The sequence below is a fragment of the Mus caroli genome, chromosome X (assembly GCF_900094665.2).
Source record: "Mus caroli chromosome X, CAROLI_EIJ_v1.1, whole genome shotgun sequence".
Classification (NCBI taxonomy): Eukaryota; Metazoa; Chordata; class Mammalia; order Rodentia; family Muridae; genus Mus; species Mus caroli.
In genome coordinates, this window is record NC_034589.1 from 99,814,762 (window position 1) to 99,840,914 (window position 26,153).

Sequence of the window (26,153 nt, forward strand, 5' to 3'; positions counted from 1 at the left end):
TATTGCTCTAAGCTTGTCTTTTTTTTTTCCAGTTGTGAACAATGGAATGGGAAGTTACCAATCATTTGCTCTAAAAGCTGGCTTCGCAAAGGCCCGTTTATATTTCCCTCACTGTTTTCTCACACATTCCAACCATGAAGCTAGGATCTAAGAATCAGCCCCTTAGAAACATGTTTTTTCCATTTTCTGCAATGAGTTCCAGAGCCAGGGAGAACCACACAGCGCTGGGAGTGCCTCTGGGCAAAAGATAAAGGAGGCCACAGCTGGTGGAAGCAGTAATTAGAGCCAATTACAACGTGACTTATCTGCTTTGTCATTAAAATGCCTGTCAGACCTCTCATTTTTCTAAACAAGAGGAGAAGAAAAGGTACAGCTTAGTCGGGGAAGAGGGTTAGCCAAAAGGAAAGGATTTCTAATGCTGTTCACAAACTCACCCTGTAACCGTAGACAAACAGAGCCCTTTTGGCTTCACAAAGCTTTGCTCACTGTTTAACTCTGAGAGTTGAGAGGAACTTGGGAAATCACGTGGTCCAGTCCCTTGCCTTCTGGCAGGTATTATAGCCCCAACCCTTTCCAAATAAGACTCGAAGGACCCAGAGACTTTAACTGGAATATATCTTGTGCTTCCTATGTGCACCTTTAATGGATCAATTCTGAAGGATTGGCTTGATGCTGAGCATGGCAGATCACACTTGTAACCCCCAGGACTTGGGCTGCTGAGAGAAGAGGATTGCCGTTTTGAAAGGAGCCAGGGCTATATACTGAGACCCTGTATCCAAAGACTAAAAAAGGAGTCTTGTATCCAAAGACCAAAAGTCAACTAGCTTGAGAAAAGCTTCCTACAGGGGAACAAAGATGTCACTAATAGACACAGAATTTTAAGAATAAACAGTTAAGTGAAATCTTACATGCAAAGTTGGAAATGCTGACACCTGGGCAGACAGGTAGAAGGTATTTTTCTTAAAAACACCATTTAAGTCTCTATCCTATACAACCCCTTAATGCTGGCTTCCCTTTGTCCTTCAAAGTATTTGTAGTCTGGTCACTGAATACCAGGACTCATTATCTGTCTTCTAGTCTCCAATCTTTCTGCACATTGCATTCTAACCCTTTCAAATTACCCCACCCTAAATCTCCATCTTTACTTGCTACTTTGAACACATCACCTGCTTTACAAACCCTAGTTATCCTCTGTATTAAATTACTCATTATCTCAAGGCCTTCAATTTACTTGTGCATCTTTCTCCATCTGTCCTGACCTTTGTTGCCTTTCTTTCAATACTACACTTTCTCCTCATAACCTGAAACAAAGCCCATCATCTCCCCATCTGATAAGCCATCTCTCCCATCGTTGTTGAAAGCCAACACCTATCTAATCAGGACTATAGGGCTGGAGCTGGACCCACCAGACCAGGTAAAGGTCTCTTAGTAGTCATCTGATCCCTCAGAGAAGACAACCAACCAAACTCCTGGCCCCTCTCTTGGTTCCTCTGGCAGGGAAGGGCAGCACAGGCACACTGTCCAGGAAAAGGTGAAGCATTGGCCTGCTGAGCAGATTGCCATGTCCCCTGAAGAACCAAGCTTGTAATCCTCCTCTTCCATATATGTGCTCTCTTCCTTGACAAAGTGGCCACTAAGGGTGATTCCCTTCACTGAGGACTCTGGTGTCAGATAATTCCAGAGCAGGATATGGACCCTGAGAATATTTGTGGCTGCATATCCTGAGGGTGGACACTTGCAATGAGATACTACTGCATGCTCAGATCCAACACTAGTGATACTGAGTTTAATTACTTGGCAAATATTAAGCATAGAATTTTAAAATCATGTGTGTGTGTGTGTGTGTGTGTGTGTGTGTGTGTGTGCGTGTGCTGGCTGGTGAAAGCATTTCTGTAACCTGATAACTCTCCTGGGACTGGCTCAGTCACAGACTTTAGTGAGACATGGGGTGAGGCAACGGTGGATTTACTTCTCTAAGGACAGATCTGGCTTTGAAGACAGTCAAAAGTCACTGGAGACTGAGCCTGGTGATGCTGGACTGGCAATGAATTAAATATAACTTTGAAACAAATATGTGTAAGAACTAACCTATTTTACTTGAAGAATCACAACCATGCGGTACCTTCTTGGAAATCATGGTTACTAGGACAAATGCTTTTAAAGTTTTAAAGTTTTGTCTGAAAAATACTGGGTTTATGCAAAATAAAATAAAATAAAATAAAAAAAGGGTCAGGGTGGGCAATGCTCAGTAAGTCTAAAAAACTATTTTTGACTTCTTTAGGGGTCAGGTATTATGGTCTCCATGCCTAGGGCTTCTGGGCAGTAATTACCTAAAACAAGGGTGGAAAGCAGCCCTGTCTGACTTAAGATGAATGGCACAGCTGTGGAGAAGCAGGGAATGATGCTGGATTTACACAGATACAACCAAAACTGAAACAACACACACAAGTCTTCCTGGTATGTAATTTTTTTTTTTGAGGTTAGAGATCTCCTTTTACAGAATTTAGTATATAACAGATTCAAAAACCAAACTTCTTGACCTCCCAAATAGTAAACGACCAAATGTGCAAAAGAACCACCTTTAGACAGGACATCAAAAGCTATACATTTCCTATGAAACAATATGTGCACAGATCTTTCAAAGCTGTGAAAATAAAATAAAGAGCACAACACATTTTGGTCACTTATGTCATTTAATAAAGTTTCAACTACTAAACAGCACTTTGAATGGTGAAAACACAGATAGTATATTGTCATACTTGAATGCTTTTCTTTAAAAACACAATTCCAGTCCTTATATATATATTACAAAACAGCCTTAAAGGAAGAAGTGACATCTTTTCTACAGTACTTAAGATACTCAATACAGAACCAAAAAGCAGTCTAACAGAAATAAAGGCAAGTCTTCACAGCTGTATGATTTTAGCAGCCAAAGCTGGATGATGGACTGAAACATTACTATACAACCGGGACAAAACATATACAATATCACAATTCTAGGCCAAACGCTTTACACCCAAAGAAAGAAAACAGGTTACAAAATGTGGAGAATTTAGCAGGCAAAACTGTATTACAAGCAACATTTTAAATCGTCATTTAAGCCATTGCAACTATTTAAAACATCTAAAACAAATATAAAATGAGACTTTTAGTATCTTATGTGATTTTTTTTTGTCTTTATTTGTTAAAACTTGATGTTATACTCAAAGTACATATATTATGTTGCTAAAATATCAAGTGAGAAGAGTGTATGCAAGTGGTCCAAGGTCTATCTCAAACTTTCCAATTTCCAATTAATCCTTCTAATTACTATTTTTCAAGTTATAGCTTCATCCATTGTGAAAATGGACTATAATGTTGCCTAAAATTTTCACATCTATGCCTTTGAGTAAATAATTAGACCATATAAAAATTCCCATGTCTAGTAGATCAGTTTTAAAGTATTCTGATAACAGTTGGCCAGAGCATACTGCTTTCAAATATTTATCTCACAAGTCTTGCTTCTTTCATTTCTTCCAAAGTAAACGCACATCTGCCCCCCCCCCATTAAATAAGCTTGCTTATATGGCTGGCACAATATCAAAATACATAGAGCTCATGAGTGTGTTTTATCATGGGAAAGTAGAGCCACCACACTTCACTTATTCTTGGTCAAAAACCCAGTGTGTGTGGGTACTTTAACCACTAGTTCTTACAAGATAAAAATGGAAATCTTTTATTATCCAAACAACAAATAACAAGTTTTAAGCTCATGTTCAATTCAATCTCCATCAAGTCCAGTGATGCCTAGAACAAACACTCCACCCAGCTTTTCTTTAGCTGTTTCTACTACTTGTTTTACATAATGATTTCAAAACTGATATTGCCATAATGAGTTGACTCCCATAGTCAAACAATCTTCTTATTGAAGAAACTTAAAACAATCAGATTGAACATAAGTGAAATTATAGGTTGTTTTAAACAACCCTGGATCTAGAAAAAGAAATATACTGATTTTTCTAGAAAAGAAAAAAATTCTCTTAAGAGTATTAGGTGAAATAACTTTATCTAAGAGGAAGAAGAGGAGGGAAAGGAGAGGAGGAAGAACAATCAAAAGAAAGGAAACCCAACTCTGATCAAAACGGGGTGAACGGGGTGGGGGGATCAAACTTGAAAACAATTGACTAAACTCTAAAGGAACTTGGAAGAGGGAAGAGGGTGACGAGTGCAAAGAAGAGCAGAGATGCCAGTGATCCTTATCTGTAAGAGGAATTCTTTCACAATACTGACAGTACTGGAGAGGATTTAAGCACATTCCTCAGATGAACTTAAAGTCAGCAAAGGTTCTGCCATTTTGATGTTGTTTATAAAAACAGGGTGTGAGCCTAAAACCACAATTTCAAGAGCTCTAACTTGGTTTTCTTAGTTTGCATCCCACTGCCAGCAACAGGATGAAGCACCAGCACTGGCACCATGGCTGACAGATTGGACTTCCATTAGTGCCAGGAGACAGGAAACTCATATGCAGAGGATAATTCACAACCCTGAAATCTTACCAGTAGTTATTTCAGCACATACAACTGAAAATTAAAAATGGCAGAAAGACTAAATAAGAAAAGGAATTTTCTCGTCTTAGACTGTACTTAAGGCTAAGATAACTGCCAAGGCTCCCCCAACTTTAGAGTAGTAGTATTTAAGAATATTGCACACGCTTCTGTGTCTAAGAGAAGCCTGAGATCTAACTTTTAATCACAGAGACAATATTTAGTAGGAGCCCAGTTTCAAACTTCAGTCAAAAGAATATTAAGACCATTTCAATTACTCTAATCAAGAAATGGAATTAGTACAAAAGTATTTTATAACTTGAGGAATCAACTCTAAGAACTCAGCTGTGTTTTTATATGTAAAGAGCGGATATATAAATCTTTATTAATTTCTAAATCCATTAATTTTATGACAATTTCATGGTTGCTAAAAGCAGGCATAAAAATTTAGAGAGGAAATCTGTGGAACTGTTACTGTTATGGAAGGATTTGTTTTCACTGAAAACAATTTGAAATATCTTCTGTACTCAATGTGTGTAAGAAGATTGTAGGCAACTTCACTGACAAATGTCAGAGAGAAATGGTATGCCCTAGTTAAAAAAAATTTCAACTAATATGGAAGATTGGCATTTAAGGGGTCCAAACTATTTATACAGTTGAGTTCTGTTAAGTCATTGATTCCTAAAAAAATAAAAGATCTTTCTATGATTTTAATAATCCTTTAAACTTTTAGTGCAAAATCACATTGATTTCCCTGGGGAAGGTCCTGGATTTTTGCTTCTCACTGTGGGGGGCGGTGCACGCTGTAAGGGTGGTGGCTGCATACCACCAGCCACTGACTGATACATTCCTCTCATATCAATCTGCTGGTAGTTAGAAGGAGTCATGATTAAATTTGGAGGCTTTGGCATCATGAGGTGACTCAGTGTTGCTTGCTGATAAGTCAATTGTTGCTGTTGCTGCTGACTGTACTGCTGCTGGAGTCGTCTATTCATAAGTATTCGCTGAACACAGTTGATCAACTGGAGAGAGAAAAGGGAGCTGTATATATACACAAGTGTTATGTCCCGCCTCAAAGAGGCAAGTATCAAGTTTTGAGTTAAAATCAATTTGCTAAGGGAGTACCATACCAAAAGGAAAACACATTATTGTTATCACCATTACTAATTTGATGGCATTCACAGGACCATTACTGTAGAAACCAGTTAGTAACACCATTTAGTACTAAATTCTCTTAATGACTTGACTATTGTATTGCAGGCAGCATATAGGTTAGTTGCCATAGTAACCTGTCCTACACTGTGATTAGTCTCAAGTATTAGTTACAGCACTTTTTGTCAACTCTCCTTTCTTTGCTATTCTCTTGACTATTTCACATGATGACAGACAAATATTTTAGTGATGAACACCAAGAGGAAAAGCATTTGAACAGGAATAATTCCTACCTAAAGGTCTCAGATTCCTTAAGACAATTTAAAGCACACGATTCTACAGTGCTTCCTAGTAAAATCATGCCACAGAAATCGACTGTGCTGGGAAAGACGAGCAAGGATCATGGAATGTGGCAGTGTTCAGAAGATGCAGGCAATTGAGTAAGTGATTATACATCATTCAGGACACCATGGCCTCCAGACAAATACACTGAAATGCCTACTTTTATATAGAAGATGTTAGAATGTGACAGGAGAAGCCAAAGTCTTGAGACAGTTTTAAATGTCCAGAAGAGATAAAAATTAAAATTATAAAGAAACACGTCCTATAAAAACATCAGGGAAAACAGATTTGGCCAAATCTCTCTTAACACTACTAGTTTTTAGCAAAACTTGAGAATAATCTATGACCATTCATCCTGTATGGTTATTCAACTCATACCAACTCATACAAACAGAATAAACTCCAACAAAGCCTAGAGACAAGTTCTCACCATCTGTTGCTTTGTCAATACATCATTGTAGATTGCTTCTCTTCGTTTCACGTCAAGCTCCTGGCTGGCTTGTCTACTTAATGCTAGTGCTTGTACTTGGGCCTCAGAGAGATTCATGTTTTCTTTCCACTAAAAGAAAGATATGTTTATTTACTCCTTATAACTGTACAACTAAGGAGAAATCATTAAGTTGCTTAATATGTTCAGGATTTTTTAACCCCATTCCCTTCTTCCTTTACTCATTTCTAAAGAAGCCAATGTTAGAACAAGGCACTAAGCTGTCCATTGGTGTGTATGGGTTGACTTCCTATGGAGGAAGAACTATTTGGATTGAATTTGTGGAACCGGTAACATTAAAATTTGTTTATGCAAACAAACAATACATACGTTTCTATGCTGGTGACTCAATTCTTGTAATTTACCCATTGTCTTTTATGTCGTCATCTATCCAAAATAGATAAATTACAACTTGAGACTGTTACCCAGCTTACTGGAACGCAACTATTTTGAATCAAGTTATAAGGATTATATGATTTTCCCCACAGAAAGTAGAAAGTGAGCAGAAGTTAAAGCCAAGGATGTGAGATGCCCACACATCCGAGGTTGAAATAAGACAACTGTCCTTTGCTTACTACAGTTGAAATGATGTCTTCAAGAGGCTGAATCCTCACTGCTGTCATACTGTTCGTGGCTTCTACAACTTTTTCTCTTCCTTGATTAATAAGGTCCTAGAAGGATATAAGAAATAAGGTACATGGGGCAGAAGGATGGTATAGCCTTCAAGTGTACAGATCATTCCTCTTGCCACTTTATAGTACTTGATTTACAACCTAAGCAATCTATCTATAAGTAAAGTAAAACTCAATGTGCAAGAGACTTTTTAGGAAGATACAAATTTGGGATTTATTGAACCAATTAATTTAAATAAATCCATGAGCAAATTTTAAAAATGAAACCACAGATTCAATTAAATTATTAACCCACTGGTAACATATTCCAATATTTCCTATTTAATTTATACTTTATTCAAGTTTTAAATCACACACCTCATCATGGAAGACAGTAGCATACACCTAATATTAGGCACCTCCACATTGCAAGTAAACTCATGAATGTATTTAACCTACTTGCAAACATTAAGCAAGTGCTTTTCTTTTTCCAGGTATTTTATAAGTAAGTGATCAAAATGCTATTTCCCTAGCCATTCAGCTGCCCTATTGTTCCTTAATTAAAATAATTCAAACTACATTAATTCAAAGATTGATTCCTTTGTACTCTGCAAAACCTCCATTTTACTATATTAGGTTGGTCCAAAAGGTCAACAAATAAAAGAAAAATGTCTTGATCTCTTCAGGGTAATCTTTTAGGGAATGCGTTATTCCTACATCGGGAACTGCCTTTCATTCACATCCCACCACCTTTGTCCCTTGTAGCTCACCTCCAGCTGCTGATTACTCATTGCGGACAGGGCTCCCAAATTGAAAGGAATATAAGGAGTTTGAGAGGTGAAAGTGACAGGGGGTAAATTGGTCCCAGTTGGTATGTTGAAACGCATGGTCAGTCCCTAAAACAAAACAAAATATGCACTTTTCACATTGTGATTAAAGACTTGAGTACTACATCACCTACTGGTGTGGTAAAGAATCTACTTTCTCAGAATAGGAAATTATTAACACTCTTCCACACACAAACAAAACACCCTTTTTACCCGAAACCAAGATCTTATTACATGCAAAGGTTTAACCCCTAAAGGTGTATTCTTTTTTTTCCTAGTAATTCCCACACCCTGAGGGAACTCAGTGAATTCTGATGAGACTCCTAACATCATATTAACATTAAAGAAGTTTGATACAGTGAGTTAGGGGTTTGAAAAGGATTCAGCTACTAGGATAAGGTTTCTATACTCAGGCAAAATTTTGCTCAAGTTGAATATTATTTAAAACAGATATGAATTATTTTAAATAAAGTTGCTGGTAGAGCTTGGCATTAAATATACAGCTTTTAATTCAGCAAAGGCTAAGCAAAAGGAATATTTTCCTTTTAAGTATTACCTACAATCTTCTCCCTATTCTACTGTTGAGTACAGCCAAATCCCTTAAATTAAGATTCCTAACTAGGGAGCCTACACCTGAGGATAAATTATTTTAACATGTCTTCCTTCAAATATGGCACCGCTTATCCTTCATTGCTATCCAATGTCTAACATAAAAACAGAAACCAAAAATTATTTTGTTTCTAGTTTGTTAATCAGACCAGTCTCCAAATGTTGAACACAAATAAATCTCCTTGTCTCAGCCTTTCAAGTTCAAGTAGCTGGAACTACAGACACGATACCTAGTGCCAAAAGTCTTTTTAGTTATTAGCCTATCTTTATGCTATGCAATAAGGAAGTTCACTGTGGCATCCTCATACATGGAGATAATGGTCTTAAATCACAGCCACCCCTGTTACACGTCTCCCTTTCCCCTAACATCTATCTCCAGGGAAAGGGCAGTTGGAAAGAAATACCTTCTTTTCTGCTTCATATTCAGCCCAAGCTGCTTTTCTTTCTTCTTCAGTCAGTTCTTCTTCTTCTTTGTGGTCCAAAAGAGAATCATGTTCATGATAGCCCACAATGTGCTCTTTATGTATCTGAAGAAGTTCTGCAAGTATGGTATCCTGTTTTTTAGAGGTGAAATCATAATTATTTTCCCTCTCTGGAACATATCTTCATAATTCTAGATAGTTAAAAGTAGAAATTGACTGCTTTTCACATTTTCAATGTATACTATAAGTTACCTAGAAAACAGACCTCACATCAAAATTTCATGTTAACTTCGCATATTTAGAGGGTTTTTTTCTTTTTTTTTAAAGAGAGGGCTGACCTCTAATTGCTATGTAGCAAAGGATGACCTTGAAGCCTTGATCTTCCTGCTTCCTTCTACAAAGTGCTAGGATTACAGGTATATATCACCATCTGGCTCCCTACATAGTCAAATTTAAAAGAGTTTTTTAAAATGATATCCTGAGTTGTTTATTATTATTATTGGTGTGTGTGTGTGTGTGTGTGTACAGGTAAACCACAATATATGCACCATAAGTGTAGGTCAGATGACAACCTGCAGGAACTAGTCTCTCCTTCTACCTTATGGGTCCTGCCTGGAGCTCAAAACTCAGGTCCGTAGGCTTGGCAGCAAGCATCTTTATCCATCAAGCGACTTTTGCCAAACCTAAGTCTGTTTTTTTATGAGTTATTTTTAAGTGTGCGTATGCATTAAGTACAATGCCCTCAGGCACTGGATTCCCCTGGAGCTGGAGTTACAGGCAGTTTGTGAGCTGTGAACTGTGGAATCAAATTCCATTACAGGGTAGTCTGTGCTTTTAACTGCTGAGCCACCCTTCCAGTCCTAAGACTATCTTTGAACATTAAAAATTGAATGTTTAAATACTAAAATCCTGTTCTATAATTATGACTACAATGGCATGGTAGAAAAGAGACAAGGGTGGGAGGCTAACATGGATGTCATGAATAGGATACTTTTGCTAATAAAAAGAAAATGTAGTCAGGTAATGTGGCACAAACCTGTAATCCCAGCTACTGCTTAGGTTGAGGCAGAAGGATCATAAGTTCAAGGCCTACCTGGGCAATTCAGTGTGTGACCCTGCCTCAAAAACATACCAAACCCAAATGTGGGGCAGGGCTATAATTCCAATACTTGGTAGTAGGAAAAGGAAGAAACCCTATTGTAACAAGCAAACACAAAGCAGCCACAAGCTGACAAAATCCATACATGAATACCTAGATATATATAAAAAAATTAATTCACTTTATACAATTATTTTCCAAAGTTGTTAACAAGTTCTCCTAGAATAGACTTTTTAAACTATGACTATAAGTGCAAGAACAAAGTATTGATCAAATGAATGTTGGCTAGGTGTACAGCATGTAAAAGCACACTTACTCTGCATCGGCAACCCTTAACTTACACATAAGTTTAAGCATAGACAAATCCCGCATCTCCAAAGTATTGCTTCAAGATATTTAGCCATACCTAAAGATATGATCCATAAAAGGTAGGGACTCAAATGTCTGTTAAATAACTCAAAATGACAGATTTGTATCACAAAGCCCTATGTCTTTTCCTCGACAAGAGCAAACGCAGACACCAATTCTATATAATGCGGTATCTAACTCATATAAACAACCTTTGCTACTGTAGCAAACATTTGAAATAATTCCTTTCAAAAAGGAAACAGAAGTGATGTTTTAAATATATAGCTGTAATTAGGACCACATAACTCATGTTGACATGCAGTATACACTAAATTTCCTTTGGTGAAATGAGCAAGCTTTTGAAAAAACATACAAAGACAGGATTTCAAGAAAAATTTCTGGTAGAACAGAGAGATGGTATGAAAGGTACTATCTGGTGTAGTAATCTCCCATCTAATTCTTAGTTTCTGGACTGCATCCCACTAAAGAAGCTCTTCATCACTTGCTCAATCTCTACAGCTGTTACTAGGGCTAGTAGGCAAAGAGATGTGCCTGTCTTTATAAACACATCTATGAAAAGAAAACATGACTCCCATGACTACCCCAAGCGCAACTGAACAGATAAAAGATATTTTACTTCTGCCTGGCAGTGATAACTGTAACCAAAATTACTAGCAGTTCATTTCTCTGACAAAGCTAGCTCCTCCAGGGACCAAGAGAACTCTACACCGCTGGATCTGAGTTAACTCTGATAACCACGGAGACCTCTGGCTATGAACAGAAGTTAAATATGCATGGCGACTACTTGCTCCCAGGTATAACAAGATATCACAAGAAGAGCAGAATAAATGGAAAGACCTAAGTTTTAAAACACCATGTTAATTGGATAAGTTCATTTCTCTATCACAACCCAATTCAACATTACTTGTTTACTGTAGAGAAGCTTTTCCAGAAATGTGTGTTACAGACAGTAAAAAGGCCGAGACATCAACGAGTTTTATCAGGTTAGTCCTTAGCATCCTATAATTTCAAATCCAAACTTGCTGACTTGAAATTAGGAGAAATTGAGAACCAGGCAAGTGACTTTTCCAATTACACAAGGGACGAGCTGAGACAAGCAACTGAATATCCCAACCCTTATGCAGTAATTATTATTATATCACACTGCAGAAAATGCTTGGTTTCATGAGGCTTGGCTCCTCTGTTTCCTAGGTCTACTTTTTAAGGTAAAAACCATAATCCCTTAAAGGATTCTGGGCAAGAGAAAAACAGTATAAGGTCTTTCATTTTTCTTTGCTTGTAACATTTTTAACTTTTTTGAGCTTTCTTTTCCTTAACAAATGTATGTTAATTTTTTTAAGGATTTTTTAAAATTTTATGTATTTGGGTGTTTTACCTGTGTACATGTACGTGTACCATGTTTGTACCTAATGCCCACAAAGGCTAGGTCATGGATTACCTGGAACTGGAATTATAGATGGTTGTGAGCCACTATGTGAGTAGGTGCTGAAAATCGAACCCAGGTCCCTTAGAACAGCCAGTGCCATCTCTCTATAGTCTCAGTGTACGTTAATTTAATGAAAGAAAACATAAAAGCCAAAGTAAAAATCCCAAACTTGTGAAAGGCTAGTTCAGGCTCATACTAAAGCTGACATGTACTATTTCATCAATTTCATTCCATATTCAAGATTTATTCTATGAAAATGAAACATGATCACCTAATTAAGGTCAGGTAATGGTGACAATTCAGCTTCTGTCCCCTTTGATTCATGGCCAACTGAAATACCAGTAAGTCAAGGAGAAGCTCTCATTTCTTCCATTAATACATCTGGAGCCTCACTAACATAATAACATAGTCCATCAAGCCAAAACTCAAAAACAAACCAGAAACTCTTTTTACTTTTTCTAAGAATGTGATCATTTCTCTTTTTGAATCAATTAATTAAAGTAATACTAATATCTAATTATATAAGCTGAAGACAACTATCAATAACATGTTATATATATTCCTCCACATGTATAGATATAGCTTTTCATAAAAATGGCAACACATTATATTTAGTTGAAATGTACATTTCTCCCTTGCTATCTTTGCATGGACATCGCTTTATACCAAATACAAACCATTGTTTTTGATGAATGCACAGAACTTAGATTATATTAGTGGTTCTCAACCTGTGAGTTGCAACCCTTTGGCAAACATATCTCCAAAAATAATTACATTACAATTCATAACAGTAGCAAAATTAGTTATGAAGTAGCAAAAAAATATTTTTATGGCTAAAGGTCACTACAACATGAAGAATTGTATTAAAGGGTCAGCATTACAAAGGTTAAGAGTTAATTCACTGTATTATAGAAAACCTTCATCAATTGTTCCCTTTTAAGATATTAAAATGGTTTTCCTGTGTTGATTATTATGACACCTGCAGTAGAATGAATTAGTGGATATACTTTAATAATTTCTTCATATACTGAAGAAGAACAAAGACCAAAATGTGGACACTTTGCCCCTTCTTAGAATTGGGAACAATCACCCATGGAAAGAGTTACAGAGACAAAGTTTGGAGCTGAGATGAAAGGATAGACCATCTAGAGACTGCCATATCCAGGGATCCATCCCATAATCAGCTTCCAAACGATGACACCATTGCATACACTACCAAGATTTTGCTGAAAGGACCCTGATATAGCTGTCTCTTGTGAGACTAGGCCAGGGCCTAGCAAACACAGAAGTGGGTGCTCACAGCCAGCTATTGAATGGATCACAGGCCCCCAATGGAGGAGCTAGAGAAACTACCCAAGGAGCTAAAGGGATCTGCAACCCTATAGGTGCAACAACATTATGAACTAACCAGTACCCCGGAGCTCTTGACTCTAGCTGCATATGTATCAAAAGATGGCCTAGTCGGCCATCACTGGAAAGAGAGGCCCATTGGACACGCAAACTTTATATGCCCCAGTACAGGGAAACGCCAGGGCCAAAAAGTGGGAATGGGTAAGTAGGGGAGAGGGGGGGAGGGTATGGGGGACTTTTGGGATAGCATTGGAAATATAAATGAGGAAAATACGTAATAAAAATATTTAAAAAATAATTTCTTCATATATTGACTGTGCTGATAATATTCAATATGTATGCTGTGATCATCATCACTGACCCTAGAGGGATGCTCAGTGGGTAAAGTGCTGCCTTTGCAAGCCTAAGAGTCTGGTTTGGATCTCTAGTATCTGGCTGATGTCCCTGGGAGGTCAGCTCTTTGGCTGAGGAGGGGAGAGGATAGGAAACTACAGTTGGGATGTAATATATAACAAAAGAATAAATTTTAAAAGCCTTGGAGAAAGGAAGGGGTAGGGGAGAGAGGTATTGGTATAAACCCAGCCCAGCACTGAGCAAGAAGAGAAAGGAGGAACTCTAGGGAGCACCGGCCAGCTAGCTTATTAGTCAAATCTATTAGTCCCAAGTTCAGCAAGAGTCCCTATTGAAGAAAAAAAAAAAAAAACTGTCAACCTCTGGTCAGATGAGCAGTCACTCACACAAATTCATGCATACAACCCCCTGCTCTCTTTCTCTCAATTTTTTTTTTTTTGTGGTTTTTCGAGACAGGTTTTCTCTGTGTAGTTCTGGCTGTCCTGGAACTCACTCTGTAGACCAGGCTGGCCTTGAACTCAGAAATCTGCCTGCCTCTGCCTCCCGAGTGCTGGATTTAAGAACAAAAATACAATGCGTTCAAATTAAGCCCTGTCTTTAAAAAAAAATAGAAAATAATCTAGCTCAGAAGCAAGGCAGCAGACACTGTTCCCATCTCTTTGGCTTTTAAATTAATTGCAGCATACAATCTATATAAGAAACAAATAATGAGATTAGGAAGGCCAAAAAGTATTTGGAACGGGATCCTCAGACTACTTCTTTAGGAAAAAAGTCTTGTAAATCCAGAATAACTATGAAAGTTCAAGTTTTCATCCCATGTAAGATACAATCAGTAGAAAGGTTTTTGTTTTCCTCCATTAAAGCAGCATTTATATTTGTTGCTATAGTAACACTATTATTGAAAACAACCCTGGAACAGAATCTATAATCCCTAAGCCAACAGTCATCCAAATGAGGTTAAATTACATCCAAATGTGCACCTTTACTTGTCTCTGTTTAAACTTTACGTTTTCTAAAAAAATGCCTACAAACTGAAAAAACTGTGGTCTGTATTTCAGCTAACCACCTAAATTAGTTTAAGCTTTAAAAGTGACTAGTTCAATTAATAAAACAAAATTAATGATAAATTAGAAGTTTAAATTAATTTATTTAGAAGTTTCAAGTATTTGGCAAGCTGACAAAAATCCCATCTAATTAATTCTGAAGTCCAACCTTGAAAATAAAATTGTTAAAAAATAATCAAGGCTTGGCCTGGGGGAAGGGAAAAGAGGTTTGCCATATTTCAAAAATATTTTGCTTACCATCACTTTGAATTTGAGTTTTATAATATCTGGAAGTAAAAGGTCGGTAGAATACTTAACTGCCATATGACCCACTAAAAAGGCTATGAAAAAAAGTCCCTTTTATTACTTGAAGAAGTCTAGCATTCTAGTGAAGAAATTTAATAATCCTGGTCCAAAAGTGTTTACATTCACATTTGAAGCCAGTTTCTTCCCCCAGACTGCAGGGGGAGAAAAACTGTAGTGTGTGGAGTAAATAACTCTAGAGGGCTTACTGAATGCACATCACTGTTTTGTTTGTGCTTGAAGTGCATAACCCATGCTAAAGAGCATTAGAAACAGGCCCAGATTCCCAGAGCATGGGTGTGAATTAGTGACAACCATAGAATTTGTCACTTTCACATCTGCCAAGCTGACATTAGCAGAGGGCAAAAACATCTTTTTAAAATTTTTATTAGGTATTTTCTTCATTTACATTTCCAATGCTATCCCAAAAGTCCCCCATACCCCCCACTCCCCTACCCACCCACTCCCACTTCTTGGCCCTGGTGTTCCCCTGTATTGAGGCATATAAAGTTTGCAAGACTTGATAGGAATGGTTTTGTCCATTTAAAGACCTGGACACTATATTTAGGATTTAAATCTCAAAAATCGGTTAATGGGTTAGAGTGATTGCGTGTGCTATACTGTGGGACAGAGAGCTGTCTTCATACATTTCCTATGACCACAGTAGATCTAGAAATTACAGTTTTCCAAGTAGAACCTAACTTGGAAATCAATTTTCATCCCAAACAATCTGTAGTTACCATGACGAACTGTGATGTTTTTGCAAATATACCCTCTAAGCCAAATTAGGTATACTGTAACATACAAATTAGGAATGTAAACAGCTTGTTTAACTTGTATCTTAAATCAAAAGACAAGAAAATGATAAGAAATGATATAAACATTTAAAAATATATAACTAAGGTCATCTAGTAATTCTTATATTAAGCAAATAAATCTCTGCAACTTCTCTTCTTTTACAGATTCAAACTAATAAATGTAATACAAAGGCTGAGCCACGTAACCTAGTAATTCCTCTAAAAGGGGCACAGCTTGAGTTTCTGCTACTGTTCTTCCGCTGCTGTGTGAAAGAGCCGGATTTGAATTAGCTAAACTAGCCAATAGTAACAACTCTACTAGTACCCAGGAACCGTGCTATTGAAATCCCCATATTTGAGCCTAAGGAGCCGACAACTTGATAGTCCCAGGAATGCAAAAGGAAAAATGCCTCATGGGCTATTTTCTGTAAAAGACTACTACTTCACAACTAAACTGCACGAAATATTAATACCAACATAAAATTGTGTAATCAACGCATTTTATAAAAGAAAACCTGTGTTAGTTTTCTGAATTTCAGATGGAAGTTACAGCAGATGAAACCTACATATAATCACATACATGTAAACCACGGTAGTAGTCACATGTAGCCTGAGTCTCTCGTACTGGACAGTGCAGATCAAAGGTCATAAGTGCATTTCAATTCTAGTTTCTACCACTTACTAGCTCGATGTCTGAGCACATTACCTCTCTTAAACCTTAGTCTCAGGGTACATGAAGAGGGCCTAGTCAGTACCTACAACATTACTTTTGACAATGTCACGTGGGCTAAGTTTACCAATGACTTTTGTGTTGATATATGCAATGGTAGGTTCTTAGACAGGACCTGATCTTATCCATCAATAATAACAGAAAAAACTTAAGTGCTCTGTTTGCCAAAGTATTTCCTCCTCTTGGTAAGCTACTAGGAAAATTCCACTGTTACCACTTTTTCTAACTTTTTAACACCATTTCCAAGAAAATTGTAAACATATGTCTTATTCTGTTTTGGGGGGAAAAGTGCTATCTTTTCTTATACCACCCACAAACTTTCTCCTTTTATTATTATTATTTTTTTATTTTTCAGCACTGAGGATGGAAACTAGAGCCTTGCACATGCTGGGCAATTCTACAAGAGCCCAAGCACCCCCGAAAATATTCTTGCTACAAATATACTCAGGCTTTTAGATCTAGTGCCTAAGTTCCACTTTGTGGAAAATATAAGAGAAAGAACAAGTTAACATACACAGGCAGATAGACATAAGCGTAAGTGCGTGCACGCGCACACGCACGCACACACACACACACACACACACACACACAAGGGTGCAAAGGTATGTGCACAAACACGCCATCAGCAAGTAAGAATGGACCTTGATATTAACAAAGTAGATATAGGGCATTCAGAAACAACTGGTTAGTTACATACAAATAAAATAATTGGATATTAGATGTTAGGGAATTAAGAAGTTATTCATTTTATAGTAAGGATGTTATATAAGAACTATCTTAATACTTAAGTCATATATGCATAGAAGTTGATGGCAAGTGTCCTCCTAACTGCTGCTTCCCAACATCTTTCTGGAGACAAGCCCTCTCACGGAATTGGAGTTCATGACTAGACTGGCTGGTCAATGAGCTCCAGAATGCCCCTTTCTCCACCTATCTCCCAGCATTGGGGTTAAAGATGCACACTGCCATGCCTGGCTTTTACATGGCTGTTGGGGATCTGAACTCAGATACTTATACTTGTACAGGTACTTTAGAAACTGAATCACCTCACCAGCCTCTCCCATGATTTACAAACCAAACACCATAATGATTGTGATGCAATTTTTTTCACTAAAATAGATGAGGCCAATATATCAAATTACTAACAACTGACAGATCTTTATGATTGTTTTCTGGGTATTATATTTTTCTGGCTTGAAAATTTCCATAAGTCAGGTGCCATCATGCAAATCTTTAATTCTAGCACTTGAGAGGCAGGGGTAGGCAGATCCCTAAAGGCTAAAGCCAGCTTAAGTCTACCAAGTTCCAGGCCAGCCAGAGCTTAAAAAGACAAAATGTACACAAAGGGAAGATACTGGAAAATTAACAAATACATACATACAAACAGATAGTTGTTACAAAGTTGTTAGATAGTTGTTACAACTATTGTTACAACTATGGGAGGCAAAACACAAAACTGTCAAACAGAATATTGGGATACCTTGATCTCTAAGAGTAGGTCAGTATACTTCATAAGCCATAGTTTGGCATACCAAAATAGTATAGTGTACAGTATAGTATAAACTTGACATGTGAACCTACGATGGCCCGCTGTGGAATTTTCTGAGCTAAACAGAATGTGTGCCTGTGTGGCAGCAGTATTCTAAGAATGTCACATGGAACATCCAAAGTTTATATCTCTAGGAAGACTGTATATCATTAGACCCATATTAAGGATTACACTTCAGAAATGAACCAGCATGGGCCTTGAACTTGCGACCATCTTGCTTCAGTCATTCAAGCTAGGACCATAAATATACATCACCAGGTTTAGCAAGTAGTAAATATATTTGTAGTGTACCAAACTCCATAAGGAAACAATTTCTGAAGTCCAACTCAATCCTTCCCCAATGGAATCTTGCAAAACACCCTGCCTAGCAAGGATACATTATATATGATACAATTTCCACTGGCAATAATTTCTAAGGCAGCTTAGCTTAGCAGAATTTGGGAATATGCTGTCTGGACGTATCATTGGCACCATGGTCCCTGATACCTGAAGAAAGGCAGCCTTGGCATCTTACTAGATTTTCTTGAGTGTGTGTGTGTGTGTGTGTGTGTGTGTGTGTTTAAAGAGGAGAAGAAAGAGAGAAAAAAATGAAAAAACAAACAAAAGCCCCACTAAAACAGTTAAGTACTAATAGCCAGGTATATTTTGTGTAGTTTGTAGGACGATACTAGAAGTACTTTCTAATTTTAAAAACTCACCACAAAGCTACTTGAAACCTGAGAGTCTTTATTAATTAAGATAATCTAAATACCCAAACCCAAATACTACAGAAACATTAGATGGTTAAAAGACAGTTCTTCTCATATAGTGTTTAAGAAAGGGGGAGACAAAATCCTTAGTTATTGGGAAGAATATTCATTCCCTGACAAGTCCATACAGATTCATTGAAGCGAGTATTAGTGTTTAGTAATTACTGTTAGTATTCTGACAACTGGTACAATTCATCTCTAAGGAAACTCAAGCCTCAAATTCTGTTTCTCCCACAGTGTAGCTAAGATTATTTCCTTTGTCCCCTGAATGTTTTCATTCATATGTCAAGCTTTGATCTGATAAGGATAAAGACATCATATGATGCTTCCTTCTAAAATTATATTGTTTTGAGAGAAATGAATTTACCAAGTGGTATTATTGTAACAACTATCTAAAGGAAACTAGCAGTGAACATTGGTGCAGTTACTTCATGGGGTGTGGACACTGTTATTTCTTGAGAATTGTGAGGATCACAAAGTTTGCTTAAAGTATTCCCTAGGAGCCCGGTGTGGTAATACAGCTCTGCCATCTCAGCACTATAGCGAATAAGATAGGGGGAAAGCTGAAATTTGTGAGACTTCCACAGCAGTCTCAACTAAAGAGGGAAAGGCTGTCGCAAAAGAAACAGAGGGGCTAGTGAGATAGTTCAGTCAGCAAAGGTAGCTGCAGTCCAGTCCAACTCCTGCAAGTTGTCCAGATGCCTACTCATAAACTGGGCTGTCTCCCCGCTACTAGCAAATACATTTTAAGAAATAAAGGAGAAAAAAACCAAGATTTACCTCCAAAAGGGTATTTAGCAGAAGACCTAAAATAAAGACAAGACGCAATCCAGCTGTTCCTTATACCTGGCATCAATTATCCCAGCAAACACCAGATAAGAAAGTTTAATTACCTACAAACTACTGGTAGAACTAAAAATTTCTGGTATTTTCTGGTATTCTATTATTTTACCAAGACTGGGTTTCTCTGGCTGTCCTGGAACTCACTTTGTAGACCTGTCTGGCCTCTCGAAATCACTGAGATCCGCATGCCTCTGCCTCCCAAGTGCTGGGGCTAAAAGCGTACACTACCACTGCCCAGCCTGGTACTCTATTCTTATTCAGATAAATAATAAGAACTTTTCTATCAGAAAACCTGTATGCATCAATAATACTGGACTTTGTTTTATTAAACAAAAAAATGACTAAACATATAATAAGAGAGGCAGAGAAGTAACAACTGGTATTAAACTTCATATTTCAATTATAAACTTGGCTTCTTAGTAGTAGATGCCAGCAAACACTGGACTCATGTGCCACCATGTGGCTCCTATAACTCAAAAGTAAATGTATGGGAGCTCAGAGAAAGTTCCTGAAACAAGCTGATTAGCTAGCTACTCCGTGCTTTACATCAAATTATTTTAATGGTATTCTTAAATGGTGTTAAGAATGACAAACATAAAACCTTATATTATCATGTGCTGGCTAATAAAACTGTACAATAACACCTCTGTTCAGTAAACTATGCTTTGAGGTATTAGAGCTTGAATAAAGGACTAAAGACTAGGAGAGAAAATTGTATACAAAAATCAGGGTGGAGAAAGCCAACCTAAAGCCTCACTTAGGGTACTTTAGCGTAAATCCCCATTTTGTCCTCCCTACAATTACCAACATGCAGTCCACATTTAAAGAGACATAAGTGCTACAGTGCTGGAAAAGGGAAATGCAGAAGTGCTTCTGTGCCAGTTATACTGGCTTTTGTTTCCTTAATAAAGGGTACTGAACCTAGGCTGTGTACACTGTACTTAAGAGGAACAAAACACCTACTTAAGTGTATTATGAAATGTGGCCCTGGCCAAGATCAGATCACTAAAAATCTATGCAATCTATAAATCTATTGCCAGAAAAGCATTTTTCCAAAAGAAAATTTACATATATGTTAACAAAGGTGACATTAATATTTAAGAAACAAGAAGTTGAGAATCAGTCACCAACTCAGTAAGATTTAGGGAAGGCTTATGACTGAAGAACATTACTCTGAAAAATTAAAAGAATGGATAGAACCTAGAATCTCAGTTATTTTTGTTTGTTTTTCATCTTTTTGTCAACTTGACACACGCTAAAGTTATTTGGAACAAAGAACCTAAATAGAGAAAATGACTCCATTAGACTGTTGGGAGACAAGTCTAGTCTATATGGCATTCTTGACTGATGATCAATGTGGGAGGGACCAACCACTGGGGGTGGTTGCCACTCCTGAGCAAGTAGCCCTGGGGTATATAAGAAAGCAAATTGGGTGGCCCAGAGGGAGTGAGCCAGTAAGCAGCACTCCTTCCCAGCCTCTGTTTCAGTTCCTGCATCTCAGGTTCTACCTTGACTTCCCCTGCTGATGGACTACTGTAACCCATAAACCAAATAAACCCTTCCTTTCCCCAAGTTGCTTTTGGTCATGATGTTTTACCAATGCAAAAGAAACCCTAACTAGAGAGCTGGGTGTTATAGATGAATCATACCCATAACTGCAGCCTTTGGGATGCCGAAGCAGGTGGACTGCTAGATGTTCAAGGACCACCTAAGCTACAAAGTGAATTCAAGGTGAGCCTAAGCTATACAGCCAGACTCTATCAAAAGACCAAAAGCCCACCAAAAGACAAATAGACACTTAGAAAACATGATTCGGAAGATCTTAAATTTAATTCACTAAAAGAAAAAAAATACTCAGGATTATGAAGCTACTGAATTTCAAAAAGGAGAAAAGTTTCACTGGCAAGAACAATTAAGAATCATATGTGTAGATTTAAGAAAATACAAGTTAATATGCTATGGCCATGAGTGAAGTTGACTAATATGGCAGACTCAAGAAGGAACTGAAGACACAATATAAGACAACACGGGGCTGGTGTGTGGCTTAGCAGAGGAGCACTTGTGTAGGAGTGCAAAACACAAACAGATCCAGACAAAGCCAGATACAAGGCAAAACCAATCAATTATCGTCCTGTCATAAATTTACCCTGAGAAACTAACAGAGTGAGACCAACCACTGTAGTCGCACCTCTCAATGACAGTCCATTATTAAGGAATGGTGAGAGGTCAGTGACATTCTACTACTTTTTAAAGGCTAGTGTTCTGCTGCACACTATGGAAGACAGCAAAGGAAGAAAACAGTTCTTGCCTTTAAAGAGCTATAAAAATATGAGCCGGGCGTGGTGGTGCGCGCCTTTAATCCCAGCACTTGGATTTCTGAGTTCGAGGCCAACCTGGTCTACAGAGTGAGTTCCAGGACAGCCAGGGCTATACAGAGAAACCCTGTCTCGAAAAACCAAAAAAAGACAAAGGCATAGTCAAGGGGCTGGAGAGATGGTTCTTCCAGAGGTCCTGAGTTCAAATCCCAGCAATCACATGGTGGCTCACAACCATCTGTAATTAAATCAGACGCCCTCTTCTGGGGCATCTGAAGACAGCTACAGTGTACTTACAAATAAATAAATAAATAAATAAGGAAAAAAGCATAGTCAAGTGACTAATCACCTAAGGCATCAAATGTAATTAGAAAGGTGAGAAATAAAAACTAAAAAGAATAACAGAAATACAAAACCAAAAATTGTGCATTAAGAGGACTATAAAGAGGCAGAAAGACATATAATCACATCAGGTACATTAGAAATAAGTAGTTCTGGAAAAATTCCCATAGAAAAGGCATGCTACTTAACAACTACTTAGATAATCTAAGTTGAGGAAAAGAATTAAGATATATCATTTTTGACTTAATAAAAAACCCACAAAAATAAAAACTAAAATAAAGTAAGGGAGAAAAGCCAAAACAAAACAGGAGAGAAAAAGAACATGAAGTTCAGTGAGGAGGGGCGTGGGTGGGGAAGGGAGGAAAGATGATCAAATTATATTATATGAACAATTAATAAAAGTAAGGATAATAAAAATAAGGGACTGTAGCTACAATTAGTAATAGGAGGTAGCTTTGATATATCTTTAATAAAAGTAGGGTCAAATGACAAGAAATGCTTCACTGCAAATGTCAAACTAAACCCTATCAAAGTGCAAGATGAGATGAACTGGCCAATACAAGCCCAAGGAACAAATCTGACATTTACTAACTGGACTGTACACCCCCTACTGTTGACACTGTGTTTTATTTAGGCCTGCCAGTAACCCTCATCTACATCATCTTAATAGCATCCTAACAAGGGTTTTAACATCCACTTTATTTTCTCTAATTCATCTTCCACAATTACACAAAATACTTTTAAGATGAAAAATGTTTCTTGTTTAAACTTCAATAGACTCTACAGTCATATTACTACAGTAATATGTTTCCTAATCTAAGTTCTATTAACCCACTCCCCATCCACCTTGGAGTGTTTTCCTCTCCTTTTCCTGCTCCTACTTCTAAACGGCCACTTCAACCCTACAGTATGATTATTCTCTTTCAGACCCCTCCAAAAGTGCATAAGGGTTTCCCTTATCCACATCCTCACCAGTACTTACTGCTTTTTGTTCCTTTAATAGCAACCCTAATAAGTTTGTATCTCACTATGGTTTTGATTTATAGTTCCTTCATAATTAGGATGACGTGTAATTTTTCATAGGCCAATTTGCTGATTCTTAATTGGTCTATGACAGAAAAGAAGGTAAAAAGGCAGCTAACTTACTAGTACAGTTAAGTAAATATGTATGCGCTAAACTGGAAGCATAGGAAAATACTGTCTTCATGATTTCCACTCAGGTATCTGCTCAGATTTCTTTCTGGGAGGTAGGAATGCTATTTAACCCAGAAATACTATCGTTTATAGTGCCTATGGAGATGCAATCAGGCATCCTTACATTTATAATCATATATATTAAAGCTTTTTGAATATAAGTTAATCTCTGAGAATCTGTGCTGCAGTGGCCTTCAGAAGACTCACTTTCACTGTAGTAGTTTTCCTTGGTCCCTGTTGGCATTTGGTTTATTAGTTAATATAATAATCTGAATAAACATACCTTCGGCAGCATGGGGGTATCCCTTTTCTTCTTCTTTTCTGAATTAGGGTCATCTAATAAGTCTGGCTCAAACGTATAAAGTTCAGTAAGCTCATTCATGGTAAAATGGCGCTCAACCTGCTGTTGATCAACAACTCGGAAAGACAGTGACTGCTTTGTTACCTGACGATCATAAATCTTATCTTCCATGGTTCCCTTTGTTTAAAAAAAAAGAGAGAAGAAAGGAGCAATTATACAAATAAGGAACTTTGGTCAACATGGAACTTCAGATAAATCTAATTACTGGTCAATATAAACAGGGAACAGTTCAAGGTCATATGTTGCCATAAAGTCTACCTAGCAGTGATGCTCTGTTTATGACAGAGCTCATCTCGTTAAGAAAACTTACCATCTTAATTTATCATCAAATTAAGAAAATTAGACTATGGGGAGCCATTTTAAATTATCTGACCAAAATGGGTCTGTATGCTTCCTTGAGGTAGTCATATACTTGGTCAAAGTCAGAGAGCAGGCAGTATCAGGACAACCAGAAAGGAAAGGGACTTGAAAGGAAATTTAGATGCGTACTGAAATTAGAATGTGAGGAAGCAGGTTTCTGCGTAATACATAAAAGGCTAACAATAACCAAAATTACTCTCGTGTCAAATGTTGCTTTCTTTAACCCAGAACATGCTAGCATATTAATATATAGTATTTATTACCTATAAACTAAAATATAAAGAAGCTGTACATGTAAATAACAGGAAAGAGACACAGCATATGTATGCCACACTGAGGAGGACCAAGTAAGGATCTACCAGTCAAACCAAGGCTGTCACTGAGAAAAGACTAGATTTAGGTGCAGGTGAAGTGTATGTCTCACCTGCTCCTAAGGCAGAGATGCTACTAGTTAAAAGGGGCAATTTGACCCTACAAATATAAATGAACTTGAAATGCAAATTTTTCTTCAATTTTATTTTCTTACATGTGAATTCTGAAGGGGAGTTGATTTTGGTTTTAAACAGAGGTCTATGTAAACAAGACTGTCCTTGAAACTATCCCCTTCTGGCCTACACATCCTATGTGCTAGAATCACAGCAGTGTGCCTGCATGTCTGGCTGCTAAGGCTAACTTGACTTGTGCTTTATTTACAGAATAAATTTCTGTAATATTTAATAAATTTACAGAATAGTTTCAACTGTCTCTTTGTAAAAGATCTATGTTGCGCATGTGTATTCATCAGTTTCATCTGTATAGGTTCTGCACCTCTAGAATATTATTAGCTTCATCTAACTTTTTAATATGAAAGAAATGTAAATGACAAACCTACCTGAGCTAAGAACCTATATACATAAACAGGCTTAGTTTGTCCAAAGCGATAAACTCTGAATATACTCTGGATGTCATAAGATGGATTCCAAGAAGCATCAAATATAATCACTCTATTAGCAGCTACCAGGTTAATTCCAAGAGATCCTGCTTTAGTGGAAATGATAAACAATCGCCCTCTAAAAATGAAAATATAAAGTAAATGCTTAGCTATGATATGACTTTAATAATACAACAGTACACACACAAAGCATACTTTATCTAAAGTGGTTTAAGAGGAATCAGCTTCCCAAAACAACAACAACAACAACAAAAAATCAGACATTTGTAATTGCATTAATTATTAATTATAACTATATTATTAACTTAAAAACCTCCAATAATTTATAATTAAAGAGGACTCAAGATTCAAAAGTGTTGGGAGAAGGGAAAGAATATGATCAAAATAGATGCAAAAATTATTTTAAATAAAAAAATTATCAATATACATATAAGAATTCAATCTGTCTGATTTATGATTGGAGAAAAGCAAATTAAAAATCACATTAGGATTATTTCTCAGCCTTTTGACTAAAATCAAGTGTAATGTGTTATTGGTGTAATAGCCAATGTATCCTCTGTCCAAGAGCAGTATGTTACACGGATTTTTGGAGCTAAGAGATGGAATAGGAGCAGTTTCTGTCCACTCCACGCATCGACCTGGTATTTCAGTTCCTCCAGGAACAGTGCACCACCTTTGGAGAATGTGAATGAATGAATAAACCAACTAGCTTTTGTAAAAACATGACAATAGTAAGTGTCGAAATGAATGCAGAACTCGAACTTTCTTACATTGCTGGAAGAAAGACCATAGCGTCACTTTGGAAAGCTGACAATCTCACAGGTAGATAAACGTCAGAGGAGTATCACACAAACCATAAGGAAAATACTAGTGATGACAAAAGCTTGTATAAGAACATTTAGAATAGCTTTAATTTTAATTCCAAAACTGGGAACAATTCAAATGACCTTGAGAAGTTAATGGCTATGATGCCCTAGAACTCAAAAATGAAAAGAAGCAAGAATCACAAATATTTTCGAGACAGAATCTTACAGTGCTGCCCAGGCTGGAGTGCAACTTACTATGTAG

The 26,153-nt window shown here is 37.2% G+C and overlaps 1 protein-coding gene and 1 non-coding gene across 13 annotated transcripts in view; one reads left to right on the top strand and one right to left on the bottom strand.

Moving 5' to 3' along the window:
- Nucleotides 1-2,446: 2,446 nt before the first annotated feature.
- The window catches only part of Atrx (ATRX chromatin remodeler), a 133,572-nt gene continuing 109,865 nt past the window's right edge, over nt 2,447-26,153 (bottom strand). For 5 of the 12 annotated variants that reach the window (XM_029473638.1, XM_029473633.1, XM_029473632.1 and 2 more), the window contains 7 exons: nt 25,026-25,203; nt 23,717-23,911; nt 8,956-9,105; nt 7,886-8,011; nt 7,080-7,175; nt 6,448-6,576; nt 2,447-5,545 (listed from right to left, as the gene is read on the bottom strand). In XM_029473638.1, the coding sequence (XP_029329498.1) occupies nt 5,264-5,545; nt 6,448-6,576; nt 7,080-7,175; nt 7,886-8,011; nt 8,956-9,105; nt 23,717-23,911; nt 25,026-25,203 (1,156 nt within the window). In that variant the 3' untranslated portion in view covers nt 2,447-5,263. The remainder of the gene's footprint in view (nt 5,546-6,447; nt 6,577-7,079; nt 7,176-7,885; nt 8,012-8,955; nt 9,106-23,716; nt 23,912-25,025; nt 25,204-26,153) is intronic. The other 7 variants (XM_029473630.1, XM_029473636.1, XM_029473635.1 and 4 more) reach the window with 3 other exon arrangements.
- On the top strand, nt 25,575-25,760 carry LOC115030229. Its single transcript, XR_003835832.1, has one exon. It is a non-coding gene; the product is annotated as a U2 spliceosomal RNA (small nuclear RNA).